The sequence below is a fragment of the Notechis scutatus genome, chromosome 2 (genome assembly GCF_049901735.1).
Source record: "Notechis scutatus isolate UNSWTSFEM ecotype Mainland chromosome 2, rNotScu1.2, whole genome shotgun sequence".
Classification (NCBI taxonomy): Eukaryota; Metazoa; Chordata; class Lepidosauria; order Squamata; family Elapidae; genus Notechis; species Notechis scutatus.
In genome coordinates, this window is record NC_142010.1 from 228,959,369 (window position 1) to 228,983,289 (window position 23,921).

At 35.7% G+C, this 23,921-nt stretch overlaps 1 protein-coding gene across 13 annotated transcripts in view; it reads left to right on the plus strand.

The window, feature by feature from the left end:
• The window catches only part of MEF2C (myocyte enhancer factor 2C), a 199,734-nt gene that overhangs the window by 162,504 nt on the left and 13,309 nt on the right, over positions 1–23,921 (plus strand). For all 13 annotated transcript variants that reach the window (XM_087958202.1, XM_026672222.2, XM_026672275.2 and 10 more), the window contains 3 exons: positions 2,410–2,596; positions 4,945–4,992; positions 21,172–21,344. In XM_087958202.1, coding sequence (XP_087814328.1) covers positions 2,410–2,596; positions 4,945–4,992; positions 21,172–21,344 — 408 coding nt within the window. The remainder of the gene's footprint in view (positions 1–2,409; positions 2,597–4,944; positions 4,993–21,171; positions 21,345–23,921) is intronic.

Sequence of the window (23,921 nt, forward strand, 5' to 3'; positions counted from 1 at the left end):
CCACACATAGCTCCTTATTTCTGAGTCCCTGGATGGGCATTTCTCCACCATTTGATTGCTTGGATTTGTACCTCTTCATATGCTAAAGTTTTCTAGATGGAGGACATGGCTGAAAGTTTTTTAAGATTTTGTGTTGCTTCAGGAGGTCCCAAAGAGTGCCAGAAAGTTGTGTTGGGAAGGGGAGTTCTTGAAACTCCCTGCATAATAGATTCTATTCCTAGCTCACAAGTTCCCAAAAGTTCCTGTTGCATAACCCCAACATTTGGGTTCTGAGCTTTAAAAAGTGAATTTCACCCATTGTGTTTCTATACTTGGATACATAATTGTATGATATTTCAAATTATACGGTGCACATGTTTCCTAAGAAACTAAGCCTTCATCATAATTCATGCTTCTTCCTTTGTTGTAGTATATCTGTTGAAAAACATCCTCAAGCAGACATATAGCAAGAATGCAGAAGTGTTTTTAAAATTTGTTTTCCAATTTGAGCTAAAGGAAAGTCATTTGCTACATCACAATGATTCTTAATATATTTAAATTATCTTCAGACGTTCTAAAAAGAGCTACAGCAAAGAATGTGCAGGACCCTTGAACTTTCTCAAACCTTCCTTCAGAATTAGAGATGGTTTTTAACAGGTTTATGACTTTTTGCATGCGCTGTTTTCACTTTCATATCTATGGAATAGTCTTTACAAGTTTGTGTTTTATTTCGCAGAGAGATTACAAAACTTTAAAACTCATAAAATACTATAATTAGTTTTAATAAAAAAAAACTAAAATTCAAAAATATTGAAACAATTATTATTATTTTTTTGCAAATGTACAAGAGTTCAGCTAAGTACCAATTAGAATAAAAATCCTATAGACATTTTTGTTATCTAGCTTGCTTTTTATAATTTTCAAAAAAGATTCAACACTGAATAAGGACTTATCTCTCTGTTCCCAAATTAAGATGTAACACTGAAAAAAACCCTATCTCTTAGCACCCATTATACAGTAACTGATATAGGTAGTGACTACCCAGCTTCCATAGGAGAACTAAGATAATGTAAACATTAGTGTGTTGGACTAACCTAGGACATTTTCAATGTAAGCTGCCTTGAGATTCCAAAAGAAATGGAGAAAATATACATGTACTAACAAATAAAGGCATATTCTAGTCGAGGGTTTTTCAAACTCAAGGCCTGGAGGCCAGATCTGGCCTGTGAGGTAGTTACATCTGGCCCATGGGCCTGCCCTGGAAACTATAAAGGACTAGCCCATGGTGCCTCTGCCAGTGAAAAGGAAGCTCGGGAGGGCTGTGCACGGCCCTCCCAGGCTCCATTTTTGGCTGTGATGGCCTCCTCTGCCAGAGACTAGCCCTCTGCCATCTTTGGCCATACATGACCTCCCCAATCTCTCTTTTTTTCACTGGCAGAGAGTTGCAGGAGCCTGTCACAGCAAAAAATAAAACCCGGGAGGTCTGGCATGGCCTAGAATGGAGTCTCGATGAGTGACATCAAGATGGCCATGCCCACCTTGGCCATGTCCCCACAGTCCCCTCTGAGGTCAAAGACAACCCTTATGTGGCCCTCGATGAAATTGAGTTTGATACCCCTGTTCTAATCAGTTCATTTTGGACCAACTGTGCTTTCTGAACCATTTTTCAGATAAAATGGTTAAGCCTAGCAGAGTCTGATTTGATAGTGGTGATGATAATTACAGATATCTTATTTTTATTCATCTAACCCAGAAAAAGTATAGCTCAGAAACAATAATATAATATGCAATATCAATAATGATCAATATAAAGTAGATAATACTTTAAAATAGGCAAATCACAGTAAAATCAATCCGTAAAACTGATACGAAAATCATGTCTGGTGAATAAGACTCAGAGTCACTGCTTAGTAGTATCCTGATCATGAAAGTATACTGCTCAAGAACTAAGTAGTGTTTATTACAAATGGGGGATATGTATAGAGAGTAAAAGCTATACCTGCAACTAGTTACAGTGAATGCCTATTTTCTGTATTGTACTACAACCTGCAAAAGTGCATTCATCAGCCAAAAGCCTAACAGGTTCTTCAGAATGTACCAAAGAATGGAAGTGCCATGTGATCACAAGTTCCTATGATTGGCTATTTTGAACTTACTATCATTGGAACATGGTAGCTGCTTACAGAAGCAGTTATTTTCTCCACAATATTATCATGTTAGCATGTACTGAAGAGACGGTGTCAAGTAGTTTCCACATGATGCTTTTCTTAGGCTTTGTTCCAGATCAAACAGTGTAATAGCGTTGTTGTTTTTTCTAACCACAATTTATAAAACATTTGATCTAAATACAGAATAGTATCTTGTATGAATATCTTGTACCTCTATATTACTCTCGTCTTTTGTTTCCCTTTTTTATTATTGCTACTATAGGCTGTACCACCACCTAACTTTGAGATGCCAGTTTCTATCCCAGTGTCCAACCACAACAGCTTGGTATACAGCAACCCAGTTAGCTCATTGGGTAACCCCAACCTTTTGCCTCTGGCCCACCCTTCCTTACAGCGGAATAGCATGTCTCCTGGGGTGACACATAGACCACCAAGTGCAGGTAACACAGGTAAGTTTTGCATCAAAGAGTTCCATCTCTTTGCTTCAAATATATTTCTATAGCTACAGATTGTTACTACTTGCAAAGCAAGAGTATGTTAGGGTTCTTCAAGTCTATTTCTATAGCTATAGATTGTTACTTGCAAAGCAAGAGTATATCAGGGTTCTTCAAGTCTATTGACTACTTGACAATATGAAAGACACACATTTTTTGAAAAACAAAAAATCAAATCTACCATAGAATCTTGTCCAGCCTTTTCAAAAATTTAGCAACCCTAGTATACTTATAGGAGCACCAAGTTCTTGGTAGACACATATCTTTTGATCACTTTTGTAGAGTAGGATTTCTTTGTGTGGCATATGTTTATTCTCTGAATGTATATGTATGTGGATTTTATTGGTGGCTAAGATGTATCCTGCCATGGGTTCTTCAGTTGTGGAAAGATTGACCCCACAATCCATATCCAGAGTAATGTTGGCAGAATTCTTTTTAAGATTCCAACTCTTCTCTCTCATTGCCGTTAAAGCGATAATAGCCCCTTACCCTAAAATGCTGGGCTTTCCAAAGGTAATCCAAACTTAGTATTTACAACTAAATAAGATAAGTTTTAAAAGGCTCCAAATACTGTAGAAACCAGAAGTAGGTAACACAAGAAGACTATATTTGAAATATAAAGTTAATGGATTTAATCTCCTGGACACTATTATGCAAGCCCAGATGAAAAGCATATATGTTCAGGAGTAAAGTAGCAGAAAAATTTCCAGCAGGCCACATCTTCAGATTTCTGCTCTTAATCCATTTTCTCTTTTGTTAAATCTCAGTTAAAACTGTCTTAGAAAGTGAGGTTGTACGTTTTTACTCTAGTCATAAAATGCAAACAACCTACTTTAATAATATTAAAAGCTAGGGAAGGAAGTTGGAAACAGAACTAAAGAGATAATATAGGTCATTTGAATCTGGAGGCAAGTGACCAAATGCAGCTTCTGAAATAATGTGCTTTATCATTATACACTCAGACACACACACATTTCCATCTCAAGGCTGTATTTATTTATGTGTTGCATTTATACCCCACCTCAATCCCACAGAACTCTTGACAGCTTTGCAGAAAGCAAAAATCATTAAAGCATTTGTGGTCCAATTAACATCATATAAACCCTAACAGTAACCTAACAGTAAGAAAATCCCCAAAACAGTACCAAATGTCCTCTGGAGGAACTCCATCTATGTTACAGTGGGAGGTGACTCCAGAGGCTGGTGTCGATACAAAAAGGCAGCATTCCTGCACTTCATCTCCCCTCAATTCCCCAAAGCAGGGAATCACCTGGTGCTTTCTCCAGAAAGATTGAACAGGACAAACTGATTCTAATAGATGAACATGGTCCTGACAGTAGCTTGGTGCCAAATCATAGAAGGCTTTTATAGAGCTTGCCCACATGGCATCAAGATTCAAAAGAATCTAAATAACTTCACTGGCCAAATGCTGTGTTCACTTAACACAGTGGCTGGGGCGAGAAATTCATTTTAAGCAGAAATTAAGCTACTGTTCCTCCAACCACTTACCCATGTGTCTGCAATTCTCAGAATTTCCAATCAGGGTGGAAGGGACAAGTCTTTCCAACATGTTTTAGCAGGGGTGGGTTTCTACCAGTTCTGTCCACCTCTGTAGAACCGGTAGCTCTGAAGAGCAGCAGACAAAGAACCGGTTCTATGCCTGCTGATGTTTTTGCCCACCCACCTACACAGGCTCTTACCTGATCTTTATTTCCTGATTTTTCAACTTCAGCTGCCGAACGAGGCACAGCTGCAGTTAGAAAAGCAGGAAAAGAGGGCTGTTTCAAAGGCTGCTTCTCTGCAGGCAGCTGCTGATGCCGATTTACAGGCATGCAGCTCGCATCCTGCAGGGAAGCTCGTAAATCCCAAACCAGTAGTTAACCCTGTCGTATTCCACCCCTGCGTTTGAGGGTCACGAAGTTGGAAAATGGAATGGAAAAAAAGTCTGTGAAATATTAATGGCTGTATACAATGTCATCGCAGAAGTGGACAATTATTATAATACTTCATTAGTTGACAATGTATTATAATAGTTTATTCACTATACATTCATTCAGCATTGTCCTGAGCTATTAGCCACTGAAGGTACTAAATAATGCTTATGCTTTGAAGGAGGAATTAGATCGTTTTGTACATAGACGGGAGTCAGGGTGGCTCAAACAGCCTGATCTTTATGAAAATTCTGTGGTGCAAACTCCTCTAGGGCTCACATTACTTTGAGGAATAAACTGTAATTGCTGCTTGACCTTTGTGGTTTCTTCAGCTCCTCACTCAGTTTGACTATTTTATTTGTCCTCTCCTAGGTGGCCTGATGGGTGGGGACCTCACAACCGGTGCAGGCACCAGTGCAGGTAAACAGAAGGATGTTTTATGTACCTTAATAAAATGGTTACAGACTCCACAACAGAGAGTTAGCATGAGGCCAGTCCTAAAATAACTCTATATAGTGTTATTAAGACCAGAATTAGGTTATTCCTTGAAAATCCTATCCACAAGCACCTTCTTAATGTTGAGATTTCCCAATTTCCTTACATTTAAGCAGTCTATTTTAAGGGAAATCTTTTTATGTGTGGTTATGCAGATTCTTATAAGGAAGTACACCAGATAAATAAAAGAGCTGATTTAAAACTTTTCTTGTAAATTGTCACATGCATGTCAATGTGTAGAAGTTTTGGGTGTTATAGCAGCAAATGCTTCAGAAATTTTTAACAAGTGGATCATTCTCTTTCCATTTTATATATAAGAGCATAATGGTTCTACTTTATACTTTTATCCTATCTTGGCTTTCTGTCTTAAGTCAAGGATACAAAAACAGTATTTAATGTACATAAATGATTCTTTGGGAAAATATAACCTTAGAGAACAAAGCATGCACACTTAACAAAAAAATTTTTCCTAAGTCATCTGCCTAAACAAAAAAAGGTAGATCTAAATCTACCTTTTGGGCTTGACAATGTAAACTATTTTATATCTTATATCTTATATTTTATATCTTACATACTACTGCCAATTTTTGTTTTAGTGCCATTTTTCATATGATACAAACAGTTCCAAACGTTTCTTATCTTCCCTTCCTACTAAGGAAAAGGATTTTAGCTCAGTAGTGATTTGCCACAATAACCACTGACTAAAAGATGTTTTTAAAAATGTTTTAGTTTATTACCAAGATTAACACTCTCATTCAAGTGAAAGAAAATCTTCTCTGTCTACTGATATAATTGCTCCCATATTTGACTTTTTGAAAGGAAAATCTTAAGTACTGCGACTGTTGTTTTGGGCTTGACAATGTAAAATATTTTATATCTTATAGACTTTAGCATGCTGCTTTAAAATGGGTTTATTTCTGTGGCCATAACATGTGCATTACCGCAATTTACAATCGTCCTTATTAGTGTCTCCCACTGTTATAAAACTTGGAAAATGTTACTTATCTTGATTCTAGAATTCTAGTTATTCCAAGCCTGTTTTATTTTGGGATTATCTGTTCAAGATTCTTGACTTTTTTTTCCATTATAAGATTTTGAATGGAATTTGATTGACTGCTAATGAGTGCCCTCTTCTGGCTTCTTAAAGCAAAGCTATTCCCATTTCCCCACCCACACAAAGTTTTAGAACAATGTAAATTTCAATGCCTGAGAAATGAGTGCTTCTTAAATGCAAAGCCCCCACAAATATCACTCATTTTACCAGAAAGAAACTTGGTAACTTGTTAGGATCAAATGGTTTGAAAATGTGACTGCTTTCTTTTTGAAAATATATATTGTAACATATTGCTTGGAAGTATAATAAAAGATTTTTAAAAATTTGCTGTAGATGAGTATTGGTTAAATAAAAAATGTAATTGTGTACAGAACTCTGGTTCCTTTGGTGTCAAATTAGAGTTTAGACCTCACTGCAGATGTGCATTCCTTCTGTCTTAAATGTGGAGTAATAAGAGTTTTGCTGTAGGGCAGAACAAGATGAGAGGTCATTATAAGGTTGAGATGTCTGCCAGAGTGCCATAATTTAACAGTACTTCTATTTTGGAGAATCGTCTTTCTCCATCTTAAATATCAAAAGTTCTTTGTTTAACACTTTTTCATGAGGAACAGAGGCCCATGTGTCTTTTCCTGTTGCCATGTTCGAGACTAATACGATGATACTGCTGTTGAAGTTGTGAGGGTACACATTCTTTGTCAAATTAGAATTTTAATGCACTTGCATTTTCCTGTTGCATCTAAAAATAGTCAGCTTGCAACAAAGGACCAGAAATTGTAGATTTTGGAGATTTGCTGTAGTAATTATAAAGTGAACATACTTTTAATTGCTAATTGTGAAGCCATAAATTTATTCATTACTTTAACAGATTACTGTATAGCGAGATGTTGGGAATAAGAGAGGAAGGATTTCTTCTTAGGTCAGATACATACATGTCTTATTGGCCAGTTTGGATCATTTTGAATAATAATTCTAAAATCATCCATCTTTGAGTGTCTACCCAAGGCAAAAATAGAACTTGGGAATACTGACTACTTTTTATTATCCCACACAATTAAATACCAGAAGAGGTATTTTTAACTAAAACCAAGGCTATCTTGGGTTTGCTAGACTAAATTTGTTCAAAGGTACTCTCCAATTGGATTGCTTATGCCATGTGACAGTCAGAGTTGCCAACAGAATGAAAGAGAACTTCCTATTTAGTGTAGAGTTGCTAAGTTATAAATATAGCCATGGGTTTGGCAACTTTCTTTTAAACCAAAAGCTTGTGTGAAGGGAAAGAATAAGATACTCTTGACCTTAAGCCAATATGCCCTTGAGCCAAACAGACTTACAGTTACATCCTTCATCCGTGCACACAGAAAAATATATTAGGCATCTAACCTGTAGAAGATACAGGCCTTTTTTTTTAAAGCATCAAACATTGAAAGTAAATATATTTTAAATAAGGCAATAAAATAAAAAGCAAATAAGTTTGCAGTATGTTTTGAATTCAGATTGTAATCATGATCATAGCAAATATTAGTATTGGAAGTCAGAGAAAATATTAAAACATCTTATGAATATTTTCAGAGTGCTGACTATTATTTATCTTTACATTTCATTCATTTGTCTTCTTATGGCCTTTTTAAATAAATGCCCTGAACTTTATTGTAAATTTCCAAATAGCTATTTTATACCTGTTTGGAGACTTGATCTGTTGTATTCTCTCCATCTGAGAATTGCGCTTGTAAAGCAGTTTGGGAAGGATAACATTGGAAACGATGTTGATAACTAATGTGGGGCTAACTGCCAACATGAGAATGAATAGGATTGCAATTTCCTATTCAATAGGATTGCAATTTCCAATTTGGTTGTAGATATATGTGTATACCTGTATCAACTGATAGCATAAACATTGACCGCTGCAATTTGTCTACCCTGTGCCAGCTATGTTTTACTATATTTTAGTCAGGAGGCATTCTAGATCTATTTTTTGTTGTTTCAAAAAAAAAAACACCTTTTGGTATAACTTTTGGTATAAAAAACCAGAGGTTTGGTATAATGTTTAACTGCAGGATTTTCTTCATTACTGCTGGTTTAATCCATTTTTCCACCAATTATGTTTGTGTGTTTGCCTTCAAGTTAGTCTTGACTTCTGGACAAGTCCCTTCAAATTTGGGGGGCAAGATTTCAGAATTTGCTTGCCATTGCCTTCTTCCTAGGGCTGAGACAGAGTGACTGGCCAAGATTCCCAAGCTGGCTTTGTGGGACTAGAACTCACAGTCTCCCAGTTTCTAGCCAATGCCTTAACCACTACACAAAATTATTTATTTATTTATAAAATTTATAGGCTGCCCATTTTATCTCAAGGTAACTATAGGGAATGAAATTAAATTACAGGGAATGAAATTAAATTGTTCGAGGCATTCTAGAGTTATGCTGGAACACACACACACACACACACACACATTTTTTATATATATATAGATATAGATGTTACTTTTCAAATCACCCTTTTAAAATTATTTTGCCACCCATCTCAAAATTAAAGTTACCAAGTAAACATGCAAAATGCATGTAATGGAGAGCCTGACTACAGCTGTCATGTTTTGAGTTTGGGTTTTCCTAGAAGCAAAAAAAAAAAAAATTACCACACAGTAATCATATCCCATGCCAGTGGTACACTACTCTGTTTCTACAGAATTATGAAAATCTATGTTCAGTGGCAGAATTAAATACTTTATATGCAGAGAATCCCAGGTTCAGTTTCTTGGGAACTTCAGGTAACATTCACAATGTCACTTGTCTTTATTCTTGGAAGGCCTTTCCTGCCAATCAGCATTAAGGCACCATTGGACAAAGTCACGTTTTGGCTAAAGACAAGGCATGTTGCTAGGCTTAAAGGCAGGGTTAAAAATATGTTACTGTAAAACATGTTTTCCGGTGTTACAGAAGTGAAGATTACAGAGTTTAGAATTCAAATTTAAAAGGAGGGAAGGATAACAGCTTCTGGTGAAAGCAAGCATTGCTACGTGAAATATATGTCTCTTGTATAAGCACTGCTGCCAGGTAAGGAAATGTTCTTCCATTGCAACATCATCTGGAATGTGTCAATGGATAGAAAGACCTGAAGTCTTTTGGAATGTGCAGTTCATTGTGACGATAATTTTCAAATTTGGCCAACTTGAACTTTGAGTCTTTCTGCAAGATTATATCATGCTTACATTACACCATTTGTTCTGCTGCTTTTGGTCACATGTGGACTGCATGTTAATTTATTATACATATTCTTCTAGCTTTTCAAACTAAATAGAAATGTAGGTAATAGCTATTTATAATTTATGGGTCTCTTGGTCAAAGGAATTCTGGGCATGCTTTCAAAATAATACAGCCAAAGGAAAAATTTGCAAAGCAAAAAGAAGGCAGCATGCCCAAATAAGCCTATCCCAAACAACCAGAGTATGAAGCAATCAGTAGTAAGTCTTTGAACAAATCCTAAAATAATACAGGCAGCCCAAACTCATAAATATCAATGGAATGTACATCTCTGTACATTGGCAATGGCCAAACAAAACAAATTTCCACTTAAAAAAACACCTTAGGTGACTTAACATCTTTTTGCTGCCAATTAACACTTCTTTAGCTCCAGGGACATGTAATACACAATACAAAATAAGTTCTTGTGTATTCATAAAGTTTAGTGGATACACCAGAAGCAAGATATGTTGTTGCAAATAGTGAAGCAATCCATTAAGTAACAGAAACATAGTCCAAAGTCTGGGAACATTACTTTTTATTGAGGAGGATCATATAAACACATTATCTTAAGGAGATGCAACACCCACTCAGCCTCAGGCTTAGAAGAAATCTGCTAGGATTGGATGGTGCCAAAGCCAACATATTATACAAAACAAAGTTTGGTGTTGCCTAGCCAACTACTTCTACAGATCTACTCACCACCCCCTCCCCAATGATACATATATTTGCATGTTTGTTGAATTGATATGTGAAAGTGATACACCTAAATAAGTAAAACCATGTCAAAATGTATATATACATGCAGTTATAAATAGGTCCTTAGTAAGCCGATTGTTGAAATGTTTGGTGTAAGTTACATTTTCTTTAAGTGCATTATTTAATTTGAGCCCTCATGTGGGCATGATAAACAACAGAATAACTTTTTTATTGCCTGCCTATGCAAAGATTTATAAAACCTTTTGGGAAGATTAACTCCTGCTTTGGGAAAATGTGCCTCTTTCCATGGTTCCTACTTTGTTTGCCATTCTTTTCTACAAAAAATGTTCCCAGTCTTATCCTCTCTAATTTATAATGTCTCAATATTTATCTTTATACAATGATGGATTGAAAGACTAAATCACAGAGCCAGTAATGAGAATCTGTTTTGTTAAATGAGTCATAGTCTTTCCAAGGTGATTTTTGGGGGAAGATGAAAAAAAAAAAAGAATGATTGACTTTTCCCTTCTTAAATAACAAGCAATTAAGTACCTTCTTATAGGAAACCCACACTCGAATAAGAACTTTTCAGTTGCTGCAATTAGTTCTTTCCCTATGCTATTGTTGAGGTGACTGTGGTTATGCATTCATTTTACATGTGACAATTTGTCCTTTTATTCTGGGAAAAAGTATTAGGAAGTATTACAAATCAGCAAACATCTGGATTTCAACATACCCTCCAGTATTGAAAGAAATAGTTGAAACTTCTGGATTTGGAACAGAACAAAGTGTTAGCTTCAGAATATAAAACAAGCCATGACTTTTCACTCTTTGGAGTGAGGAGTCCAGCTTTTATTCTAAAATCTCCAAAGAGCATGCAATTCAATTCATTTAAAAATAAGTTAAAAGTTAAAACATGTGCTACCTTAAAAATAGCTAGCTGGCTTCTAAATGCCATATGTCTTGCAAGTAACCTTCTTCTTGCTGCTTGTTAAAACTTACAGATTAAAAAGATAGAGATTTGGCAGTTTTGTGACCACATCTGATCAGGGTTTATTTAGGTGATTAATTTTAGGCTGGCTTTCTGTTTTAAAAGGGAAGAAAAACCCCAAGGCTTTATATTAGAGAAACAATTGATTTAAAGCCACCACTGAAATAAATGAATAGTTTATATATTTCTATAAAATAACTATCTGGATCTTTTATCCAGTGTGGAATAACAGTGTATCCTAATGTTATTTATTCTTCATAATGCAACAACGTAAGGGAAACTTTACATCTAGTCCAACAATGATTCTACCATGACCAGCTACATGACAGTGGAAGTTCACAGTAAATCATGACCACATTATGAGCCTGATATTCATGTTCCTTAGCTGCTGCTAATACACTCTATCTTTCTGTCTCTTCTGCATGCATGCTTGCTTTATCTTTTATGAACTGATCTCCTTTGAAGCCACCTCAGTTGTGATCTGCTCTATGGTATGGCTGCTATGAAGGATTACTTTATCTGTCAATAGTGTCCCATTATTCAGCTTCTTCTGATGATGCCTATTAACTTCAAAACATTGAAAGTATTTAAGATTGCAAAAAAGATTCCTTCAATGCCCCATTCCCTAACATAAGGCAAAAAAATTAAACAGCTAAAATCTCTCTCCATGTTTTCTATATAAGTTATGAGTGCATTTTTATTTTATCATTTTACAAAATGTTGACCGGCCGGCTTTTCTTTTTTAACTTATTTTTTTAATCCCATTGAGAACTGTGATAGTAGCATGATTTTCTTAGCAGCTGCAACTGGTTATAAATTGCAGTATGAAGTTTCTGCGTGGGAGGAGGTTAGAATAATGGCTCTGTTGGTCCAGAGGTTGCAAAACAAGGTGAGGGAAGAGCTGAGTCTTCACACTGCTTAAATAAGCACTGAAATCAAGCTTGGCTGCTTTTTACAGAGATAGTGAAACTGATTAGAAGAATTAAATAGGTTTTTCTTAAGTGACCTGAAAAATCTACAACAACTGAAGGTGGGTGAAGCTAGAATTTCTGCAAAGTTCCAACATTACCAATTGCAAAACAGAAGTTTTATTGTTTGAACTGTACCACAACCACTTTTGAAATAAGTTGGCAATTCAATTGAAAAAGACAGTGTGGAAACTCAATTCTATAGTGCAAGTGCCCATGTAGAGGGCCAGGTGAAAAAAAGTAAGTTTAACTTCACACAATTCATAATTTTATACCGCTCATTTCCCTCCTTTGCCAAACTAAATGTCCATCCAAAACTGTAATGTCTCTTTGTATTCCAGTCAGCTTTTTTTTTAACATTTCACTAACATTAATTAATCTTATTCATTGGCACAGAAATTATGGGGGATGCTGCAGTGGTCATGTGAAAAATGTTCATAAGTCACTTTTTTCAGTTATAACTTTGAACAGTCATTAAATGAACTATTGTAAATTAAAAATGACCTGCACTATGTTTCGATTGGCTTACACTTAACAGAAAAGCCTAACCATGCAATAAAACTGTATCCCTTACAGAAGAATACCAGCATTTAATCCCTTGACCTTGATACTCAAGATGTTTAAAACTATAACCATTAAACAAAAATCAAATCTGTACATCAGAATCTAACATGTCTAAGTACCTTGTTTAATTAGTTAAATTTAATTACTGAGTTGACTGGTTAAGAGGAAACGAGGAGCCAAGAATAAGCAAGATAATACGATAGATATGGTTAAAAAAAACTTTTTTTGCTGAGTGGAACAAATAAATCAATACAATTTGTGCTCAAGATATAGGAAATAACAGGTTTTCTTGTACCACAGCAATATATTTCTCCAATTCAGAAACCATTAAAAAACTATCAAATATAAATTTCATAATCTATGTGAAGGGATTACAGAGTTAATATTGACTTCATGTAGCATCCATTCTAGGAATAAAAAACCTAAAAATGACAGAATCCTGATTGTGCAATTAAGATATGAATATATTTGCTTTTGAATGCTTCTAATATTAGCAGTCTCTACAAAGTCCTGTTCTGTGCTGTTACCGCACCAGCATTTCCCTGTCCATTGTACAGATAGGTTAGTGACATAGATAAATAAAAAGTAGGTTCAGTATAATTCACATAGCCTATATGTGAATTGTTATATCTAATACTTAAAAGTAGTAATAGATATGTTCCTTGTTCCTTCATACGTATTTGGAAATCAGATGTAGGGCTGTGGTGGCACAGTGCTTAGAATGCAATATTGCAGGCTTATTTTGTTGACTACCAACTGCCAGCAGTTCGGCAGTTCTATTCTCACCAGCTCAAGGTTAATTCAGCCTTCCATACTTCCGAAGTCAGTAAAATGAGGACCTAGATTATTGCGGGCAATATGCTGCCTCTGTAAACTGCTTAGAGAGGGCTGTAAAGCACTGTGAAGGAGTATATAAGTCTAAGTGCTATTGCTGTTTGGGTAATGTTCCTGTATATTTAAATGATCGTACATACAAGGATTGGCACTCAGCAAATGACTAACATTTTCATTTACTGAATGTTAATCTTTATAAAACCAGAACAGTGTCACTCATTTCATTGGGAAAGAAAACCACCAAAACATGGTGAAATGAATTGAATATAGAATGCCACATCAAAGTCGGCAGAACATGTGGAGAGGTGGGTGGACTCAACTCAGGTCAGCTGACTGATTACATGCCTGGCCAGCATTTGTTACAAGCCAAACTATTTTAATAAACATTTTGGTAAATCTTCAGCCACATTTTTTATAATGTACTGTTCATCATTTCCACAAGCCAGAAAAGTTAAATCAGAGAGCCATTGCTTGCATCTCTAAAACCATGACAAATTTATGATGCCCAGTTAGTATCCGTTTCCAAGGGCAAATTTACCATATCTATTCTTCAAATGTTACAGATGAGGTTAATTGTGGATGATTGTGCTTTAGCTATGCAATTTAAATGTCCTCACATGATGTAGTGAGAATCTTACTTAAAGCTGATAAATTGCTCTGTCATCTCTATAATTTTTTTCCAAAGTTCTGTTTAGCCGGTTGTTCCATGACTGAAGATGTCCCAACATCAAAGCTCATAGAAGACTATAGCAGGACAGTAACAGACTCTTTGAATAAAAAAATACCAAAACTCTGTGTTAAATAGAAGATAGAGATCTGAGGTAATTTTTCCCTAGCAAAATGGATCTAATGCATTCCTGATCCTCTTCTCATAAAGGACTGCAGAAAACTTAGCATACAAACAGCAAATAGATAAATACATCCTTAAGCATTGCTCAATAATGCAAAGGTTGTGATTGAATGCAAGTCCCACAAAATTATTTTTACTCCATCAATATATCTTTTATGCCATACCTGGCTTAGTCTGCTCCTAGAAATGCAGTACTGAAAGGCCATTAGTGCAATAATGTGGGGATCAGAAATGACTTTTTAAAGATTTTTTCTTTTTTCTGGAAGAGTATGCTTCCACTTGGGCCTTCCTCTGCAATTTCCACTCAGCCAAGTTAATGTACTGCAATAGACTTAAAGATGTAATACATAGTAGAAAGCTTCAGTTAGTTTAGCAGAAAGTTGCATTAAAGATGAAGAAATTATATGGTTTTCTGGATTGCGCTAGGTTGTAGTTGCTGTTTTACTCTGTAATTCGAAATATTGTTCTATTTTATTCTGTTGTTTTTTTTAAAATAAAAGAACATTGTGGCAAAAACAATAAGCATCAAACATTTGATACCAGTTGTTCTCCCAGGAATTCACAATGATATGCATGCAGTTGCCTTTTATGCTTCTGGTTGGTTTGATACAGTGGCTCACTCTTTCTGTTCATTATTATGTTAAATCTAGAAGTGTCATAGATTAAATTAAAATACAAAATAAAACAGCACTACCCAAACAGAAAATACAGTTCTCTAGAGCTTTGGGGAATCCTAAGATTTACAAAGCAGTCTTGAAGGGAAAAAAAATACCTAAATGATTTTTTTAACTGTAAATAGCCCAATGTTTTGGAATGATGACTTAATATGGATAGAGAGGGAGCTAGAGAGGGAGCTGGGATAGGGAAAAAGGACAAGTTAGATTCTTCAGAATCCTGAACATGAATGTACCACGCGGAAATATTTTAATATAGACCATCCTTGTATGGCTGTTTGGAGGTCAACTAGTCAACTAATCCAAGCCCCTGCCAATGCAGGAATTATCATACCATCCATAACAAATGGTTGTCCAATCATTTCTTGAAAACATCCCATGATGGAGCACCTATGAAGCATATTTAGACTGCACCACTGCTAAATAGCTGTTACAATCAGAAAATTTGTCCATATTTAAAGTATGTATCTCTGGGTCAAGCTTCTATCCATTGGTTCTTGTCTTACCCTCAACTGCTGTAGAGAATAAATCCAGACCTTTTTGGGGTAACATCTATTCCTATGAGGAAGGTTGCTATCCATGGCATTCTCTTTTTAAGGCTAAACATACCATGTACTTTTAAATGTCCTTTAAATGATTTAACCTTAAGAACTCTCTTCCATAAAAAATGGAGAGTCTTTTGGTGTGTGTGTGTATGTATGTATGTATGCATGCTCATGCATCTGTGTGTGTATTTTATATAAATATAGCCCTACTTTATCTTTTGTACATTATTACTTAGGCTTCCAACATCAGAGCTTCGTGCCTCTTGCTCAGGAAATAGGTCAGGTTGGGCTTCTCTGGAGGACTACATATTGTTCCCTTACTTAACAAAAACTCCTTTTAAATAAATAAGATAGGCAGGGAGGATTCAGTGGGAGGGGGGAGGTGTTAGACTGCATTCCATTTCATTTGTCCTTATCAGTGTTATTGGTTTCTACAAAGGACTCCTAGGACATTGGATGAAAAAGTGGCTACTTGATCCAATACAACACTTAGCAAGAAATAGACTTGCTTCTTGTTTTTAAAACATCATTCACTCAATAAAATCAATAAAACAAAAAATAAGTTCTTGTAATGGTCTGGGGAAAGAAATTCCCAGTGATCGCTGGTGTTTTTAGAGCCTCTTGGCTGAGAAGTATATGTCCTTCTCAAACTTTTACTTCTCCATTAGCAGCAGCATTGTTATTATGTATTGCAAGTTATATCCATAACATTGACTGTATTACATTTCAACAAATACATGGCTTTTAATCAAATAAAATATAATACAAACTAGTTCTCCATTTCATCTGGTCCTTATTTTCTCCTAATTTATAATCAGGAAATCCATCCATACATGGCATATAATTTTCCCTCTTTCTAGTGGCTTGTGGGATTGTGCACACAGTTGCATTTAAATTGATAATCGTCCAGGCAAAGTGTAATTTTAAAGGACAGGCTAAAGAAAGATTTAATCTCTATATTAGAAGGGCTGAGTTGATTTTGTTGCTGCTGGGTTTGTCCTTTGCCTCCAAACTTAACAGAGACTTTCAGGGCATTTAACTTTTAAGGTGCCTCAGTTGAGGCCAGAGCCTTTAACAGAGGATGCGGTTTAAGCATCCAGATTAAATGCAGACTCCCCTCTGCTACAGGCCACATGCATGTATTCATCATGGATTTTCAAATGATGGGTTTATATATCATTGGTTTTGAGTCTACAGTCTTACATTCCAGGATCCATCCTCTGCCAAAAGCGTAACGATTTGGTGGCTGGAAGGAGAAACAGTCATTATATGGCTCCAAATTGCCAGCTGGCATAATATGCCAAGAACAGCAGAAATCCACTGGTAAAAAGAAGATTGTAATTGCTCTTTAAAATAATTTGATTCTCTAAAAATATAAATGCAGGAAATGTCATGACGTTTCAAAATATTTTATGATCATGGATAAATACATAAAGAATTACATGACTGGTATCTGTAAGTAGCACAGTCTAAAAATGATGGGAAGGCATTACCAATGTTAGGTTGTATTATATGAACTGCTTTAATTTAATATATTGGTGGATTTTAAGGGAAAACAAGTATCTCTCCATCATACCTTTATTTCCTTTTCTTAAAAAGAAACACATAGAAGTGAGACTGTTAAATTATACGGACAAGCATTTTTAATACAAATAAACTATATTTGCAAGCATATTTATATGCATGTAAAAAGAATCCTGTACTGAACAACATACTCAACAATTGATTGTCATTTTTGAACGTATTGATTAGATTTATATCCTACTTTCCTCACAAGCACATTATATGATATAATAAAACAGTTTTTAATTTCCTATAGTAAAACAAGAAATCTATTGCAAATGTTAATGGACACGATACTTTATGTATTATGTACAATATATGTTATATAAGAGTAGAATCTCTGGGAGCCCTGAACCTCCTTTATCTTTAAGAAATTCCTAAATATTCTTGTTGCAGTTTACTGCCACTGGACACAGAGATTATGCTCTGTGTGCAACTCTAAAAGCATTAACAGTAGTGTAATCTCCATTATTTTTACAGTATTCAAAAATAAGTCCTGATGAATTGAGTCGCTTCCTATTGTAGCCTAAGAAAATTAAATAGCTGATTCTAATAACTTGTAAACAAATATAATGAGAAGTACAATAGCACAGGTTTGTTTTTAACTTTATAATAAAGTTTAAAAAGAAATCTATGCTATTGTGCTATGCATTCTATTTATTTACAAGTTTTGTGTATACCACTGAGTCTGTGAGCAAGTGAAGGTAATTTTATTTCCTCATGTTGGTGATTTCATGCTATGGTGCCCCTTTTTATATACATTTTGTTTTCAGTAATACTATTGATGTGGCATGTTTAAACCATGTCCCTAAAGGTTAACTATTTTCAGTGGCCAGAGTTATTGCAGTGTTAATATAGCAGGTGCCCTTTTTGGTTACTGACATTGCAAGAGAACGAAACTCTCTCAAATAAAGAGAGTTGAAAAGCCACTGCCCCGGTGAATAAGTTCAGTTGCTCCCCTGTATCCTCTTCCTCTTCCTCTTGTCCTCCTCCCCCTCCCCCTCCCCCTCCTCCTCCTCCTGGTGCTGAGAAAGGCTGTTAATTGCAGTGCTGTGCCAGCATTATCATTGTGATTATTGCAGTTTCAAATGGGAAGCAGCACTGCGTCTGAAAGCACCAAATTAGCACAATGTGAAGATGCCTGTATGTCAGGATGTAAAGCTACAAGTGCAGAGATGACATGAAGGGGTGTGTTCAAAATCAGAACCAACTCCTGCTGAACTCAGCATTCAGGATTAGGCTCCGAAAGGGGAGGAAGGGATTGAGGATGAAGCATTTCAGAAGCTTCTGAGTCCTCCTCCGGTTTGTTTTCTCCTTCTTCTTTCTTTTCTGGAAATTATAGCCTTGCTGCACTTTCTTTTGTTTCAAAACAAAAAAGCCTAAAGTGGGGGAATAAAGTGAGTCAAGCTAAGCAGAATTCTATTGCATTTGTCCATAAAGCAGCCTCTTTTATCATGGTTTGCTTTGTTCTTTCTTGTTCTATTTCCCCACCCCACCCCACCACCTCCCCCAGCAATATCATCTGACGTTGGTTTCTTTCTTCTGTGTAACAAGCATTTGGTAATATCCAGTTAAATATTCAATACTGTACAACCAGCATACAGAATCCAATCAACCTCTTGCCTCAGGTAGCTCAGATTTTTCTCAAGGTCACCAGATTTTTCTGTTAGGAGCCTAAAATATTAAAAGAGCAAAGTCAAGGAGTCTTATTTATATTATCATCCTGTTCTTTTTTAAGTGTGCCGTTTCTTACTCATCTGCACAGCAGACTTGTGGCACAGGTTAGATTCCGAGAGTGAACTGCATAGCTGAGTGGTGATTTGGACTGAGATACCTTGGTTTTCCTGCACATCCTTCACTCACATACAGAGAGACACGTAATTCACTTTGTCTGTTGTGTATAGAGAGATACAAGAACAATAGATCTTTTTTTTGAGACATAGTATATGAAGGGAAAATTGTGCCTCACCATAAAGAAAATAAATGGTGCTGGCTTAACTCAGAACATTGCTTGATTTTTTTAAAAAAATCAGGATGTATTTATAAAAAGGAATACAATCACAGCTCCTTTTCCGAGTCCTTATATCTATGTAGCTAAAGTTACACCGTCTAAGAATTAGGGGTAGACAGTGGCAGGTAAAGAAAATCCAAGTTTTGAAAGTATACAAAAGTTCCTGGGTGTGAGGAAACCAAGGCAACCCATTAAGTTGAATACTGAAAATGGACCAATGATTGGAGGAAGAAGAGTAAACTGGAGGCAGGGGGAATGGATTGGAATCTATTTGAAAGTTGATTTGGTTAGAATACTATGTTTTTTATTGTTATAGAATGTAGTGTGCAACTTATACAAAATTTTGTATTTTAATTGCAATTGCTTTTGTTCCTATTTGGATGCTTCCCATGAAGCAGCGATAGACAACAAGAGACTCTAGAAAGGTGTGCAACCCTTAGACTTTTTCTTTGGTTTCCAGCTTTCCTCTTACCACAACGACTGAAAATGGGAGGAATGAATGCTTTAATGTAAAATAGGCATACAGTTAGTCCTCAACTTATGATCACAATTGAGCCCAAAATTTATGTTGCTAAGCAAGACAGTTAAGTAAATTTATCCCATTTTATGACCTTCCTTGCCACAGTTAAGTGAATCACTGTACTTGTTAAGTTAGGAACACATCCCCTTTGACTTTGCTTGTCAGAAGGTCACAAAAAGTGATCCCATGATCCCAGGACACTCTGACTATCATAGATACATGCCAGTTGCCAAGCGTCCAAATTTTGATCACGTCACCACCATGGGAATGCTGCAACAGTTGTAAGTTTGAAAATGATTATAAGTCATTTTTTTCAGTGTGTTGTAATTTCAAACCATCAGTAAACAAATGTTTGTAAGTCAAGGACTACCTGTAATTTTAGTTCTGAAACTCTCACAATCGTCCTCGCAATTCAGCAAAACCAGAATGTTTTTTTTTAATCTGCCCATGTGCATGATACAGTTGTACTCAGTTTACATATCATTCCACCCTCTTCAGAGCTCGCCATGCAAAATACAGTAAAGTGTGTATGTGGCTCCAAGCCATAAAAAGGCAGCCCACTCCTCTTGTACAGATTAGTCAGAGGATTATCAAAATACAAATTTGAAAATGAATAATCATGCAGAGACCTGTTGTTCTACATGTTACCTAGTCTAAAGTTTCACAGAAGAATAGCATGATCACCATTGCCTGATGGTCCAGATGGAATTTATACTTTTTAATTCCAAAATTTCCAGTGTTCCGTCTAAACAATTGTTGTCTCCTGCTACTAATCAGCTGTGAAACATTCTCTAGGATGCTTACCTATGCATACCACATGAAATGAAATGAAACAAAATAAAATAATGAAATGAAATACTGTTTATTCAAACAATGACCAGCAAAATTTGGAGGGGGGGGGGAAATACAAAGAGATAAAATCCTAGCATAACAAAGATAAAATAGCAAATAAAAATTAACATACACTTCTGTAATGGTGTGTTAATTACCTTTGCAAGTTGATTTTAAAATATTGCAATTCATGCAGTACATGTCACTTAGGATGATGAAGACAGGTTATTGAAGCAACTACCATAACCAATTATCTTCTATTTGCTCCTTTTATTGTTTTTTAAAAAAATATTCCATCCCACTGGTTCATCAGACACTACCTTCTTTTTCTAGGCACCTTCCATATGTGTTGAGTTTGTAACTCCCAAAAAATCTTAGCCAACTTGGGGGATGCTGGAGTGTTTCTTTAGAACAATTGGTACACATATATTGACCTTGTTGAAAAGAAGAACAATATTTCCTGAAGATATTTCAGGGTTAATCTACGTACCTAGGAACAAGGAGAGATTTAACCTGGAAATAAGGAGAAACTTTCTGATAGTGAGAACAATCAACCAATGGAACAGCTTGCCCTCGGAAGTTATGGGAGTGCCCATAACTTATGAGAAGAGATTGGACTGCCAATTGTCAGAAATGGTGTAGGGTTTCCCGCTTGGGCAGGGGGTTGGACTAAATGACCTACAAGGTCCCTTCCAACTCTGATGATCTGTTACCTGAATCCATGGTTAAACCTGCATTTGTTTGTCTTTCTTTGCAAAATGAACAGGGAATGGGTATGGCAACCCTCGCAACTCTCCAGGTCTGCTGGTCTCACCTGGCAACTTGAACAAGAATATGCAAGCAAAGTCTCCTCCACCCATGAATTTGGGATTGAATAATCGTAAACCAGACCTCCGAGTGCTGATCCCACCAGGAAGCAAAAACACAATGCCATCTGTGGTAATACATTATTTTCTTCCTTTTCCTTCATAGATCCAAAGGTTCCAGTAGGATTTAGATTAACCTAATGACAGGAAATTATTTGCATAAGAATATTATTCAAGGCTCTAGTTCTTAAACTGAAAAAGTTTTCAGCCAACTTTAGTTCAAAAATGAATAGTTTGATGTATTAGGTCTGCACTGATGAAAAAACAGATTGGTTTGTTAATCAATTTAATGAGCTCTCTAAAAATTTATCAAGCAGCTTTTGCCAATTGTCACTCTCCAGACATAAGTTGACATTGCATTTCCAAGTATTTCCAGCCAACATGCCAAAGACTGAGGATTCTGGATTTGCAATCCAAATATAGTTTGACAGCACTTGTTAGGTGTGGCTGGGGATTATTAAATTAAAATTATTTTCAAACAGTTAGCAGGATAGTTTGGCAATATTCTTAATAATGCAATTGAAAGCAATTCTCTGGTAGATTCACTGGGATGAGATTTGGGGGTGGTGGTGTTCCAGATAAATTAATGGCAGAATGAATACTAGCAACAATCAGAGTTCTACCCAGATTCATCCTTTCTTCAACCAAAACTTGCTACAAAGGTCTAATATTATACTTATGTATTTAAAAATTTAAAGAAGTTACTTGAAAACAACAATGTCATGATTTTAAAAGAAAAGGCTTTTAATAGGGTTAATTTATTTTAACCCATTTGTCAGATAGGGAATGGCTTCCACAGTCTTTATTACCCTTTTAATCAACCTCAAAATTGTGTAGGTATACTTTTTTTCCATAGTGACAGTTCAAGGAAGTGAGATTCACACCTTCAACATTTAGGCAAAAAATGAGAACGAGTTGCCCTTAATGTACTTAATGGAGTTTGTAGTGGGTTCAGACAGAGTTCAGAAGAAGAACCAAGGCAAAGTGCACCATTTTGCATGCTCAGAATGATTGCAGTAAACCCTGGTGTCTCACTGTAGCTTCTGTATAAGTCGCAAGAGAGGATTCACAATTCCTTCTATTTCTAGAGCTCTTCAGAAGAGGAAGTACTTAGCTTCTCTGTGCAGTCTTGCCCCTTGCTAGGAAAATCTATACTTCTGCATGAGCTTTCATAGTATTTCACTGTTTCTGTGCTGTGACTGAACTAGGCACACTTCCTTAACCATTAAGGTTTGGAGGGAGGAACATTTTGGCCAGAATTTTTTACGTATTTTTATTGGAAGTATGTGGCGGAGAGGATCTGATATAAGTGATATCTGCCATATAGATAGAGGCAACTTAAAATCATATGCAATGAATTAAATTCATAAAAAAAAATATTGTTAAGTATTTTCAAACACAGTATTTAATATTTTGTACCGTTATTACTTTGCTGGTTGCTCCTCATGTTCTCAAGAGCTGCCCATTTTATATAAAATTTCAGCTTGTTCCTAGGAGAAAGGCAACCATTTATAATACTCTGAATCAGAGAACAAACCAAAGCTTCAATTCTTTGTAAACTTAATTAGGATTTATCTCCTTGAATTCAAAAAGGCTTGGTACAGATAAGACAGAAATGAATTTTACTAGAATTGTATCTTGACAAAAATCAAAATAATCCACTAATCTGAATCTGGAATTTATGTTCAAATGATGATACTTTAATACCATTTTGATTTGTGACTGCCATCACTATAGTCAGTTTTTTTCAATTGTGTTTTTAAAAGATTGATGTTCTCTGTGATTTTATAGTTTTTTTAATTACCATATATAGCTTTTTGAAGCTATGCTTTGACATCATATGAAAACAGTACTTTACGTTTTAATTGAAACACAAATTAATAACCTGAAGAAGTGCATCTTTACTTCTGCAACTCTGAAGCCTAAAAGTTACATCTTACCATTATAAACAGCACTTTAATTAAAACCTTTCTTCATTAGTAATGTTTATCATGCCCTGTCCACACACATTAAACAGCTACAGTATCTTTGTGCATTAAACCAGTATCTTTCATTATGTTCTATGGAAGCATATAAGAGGTTAATTTTCCATGTAATCCTTAAAAGTAGGACTATTTCAGAAACAAATCTGATAAGAAATACTAGGTAATGCCAAGCTAATGTTCTATTTAAATCAAATTGACAACTATTTTAAACAGTTCTGTGTTAAAACTACCAGCCTGATGCATTTATACATCCACTTTGTGGTTTCCATTTGGATAAAACCCATCAGTGCAACTATCTCTTCTTGAAGGAATAGGATAAGCTAAATTGCTTGTGTGGCTGACCGTCAGAAAACATTCCATCAAATGTTTTATTTCTAGGAACATCTAAACTAATAATACTTTCCAAGAGGTCATCTGATTGGCAAGATATTTTGCAACAATGATGTCACTGAGTATGAGTTGCAGATGAAGTCATTATTAGGAAAGCAAAAACATGGGTGTGTGATATCCTTAGATTAATCTTCATCTCTAAGGGGAAAAGGAAGAAGTTAACCAACCAGGACTTTTATGTCCTAAACATAGGGATTTAAATAATGTTTAATGAGATTATACTAGAATACATAACTAGCTTGATAGCCAATTCTACTGTGCATTGTTGTGAAACT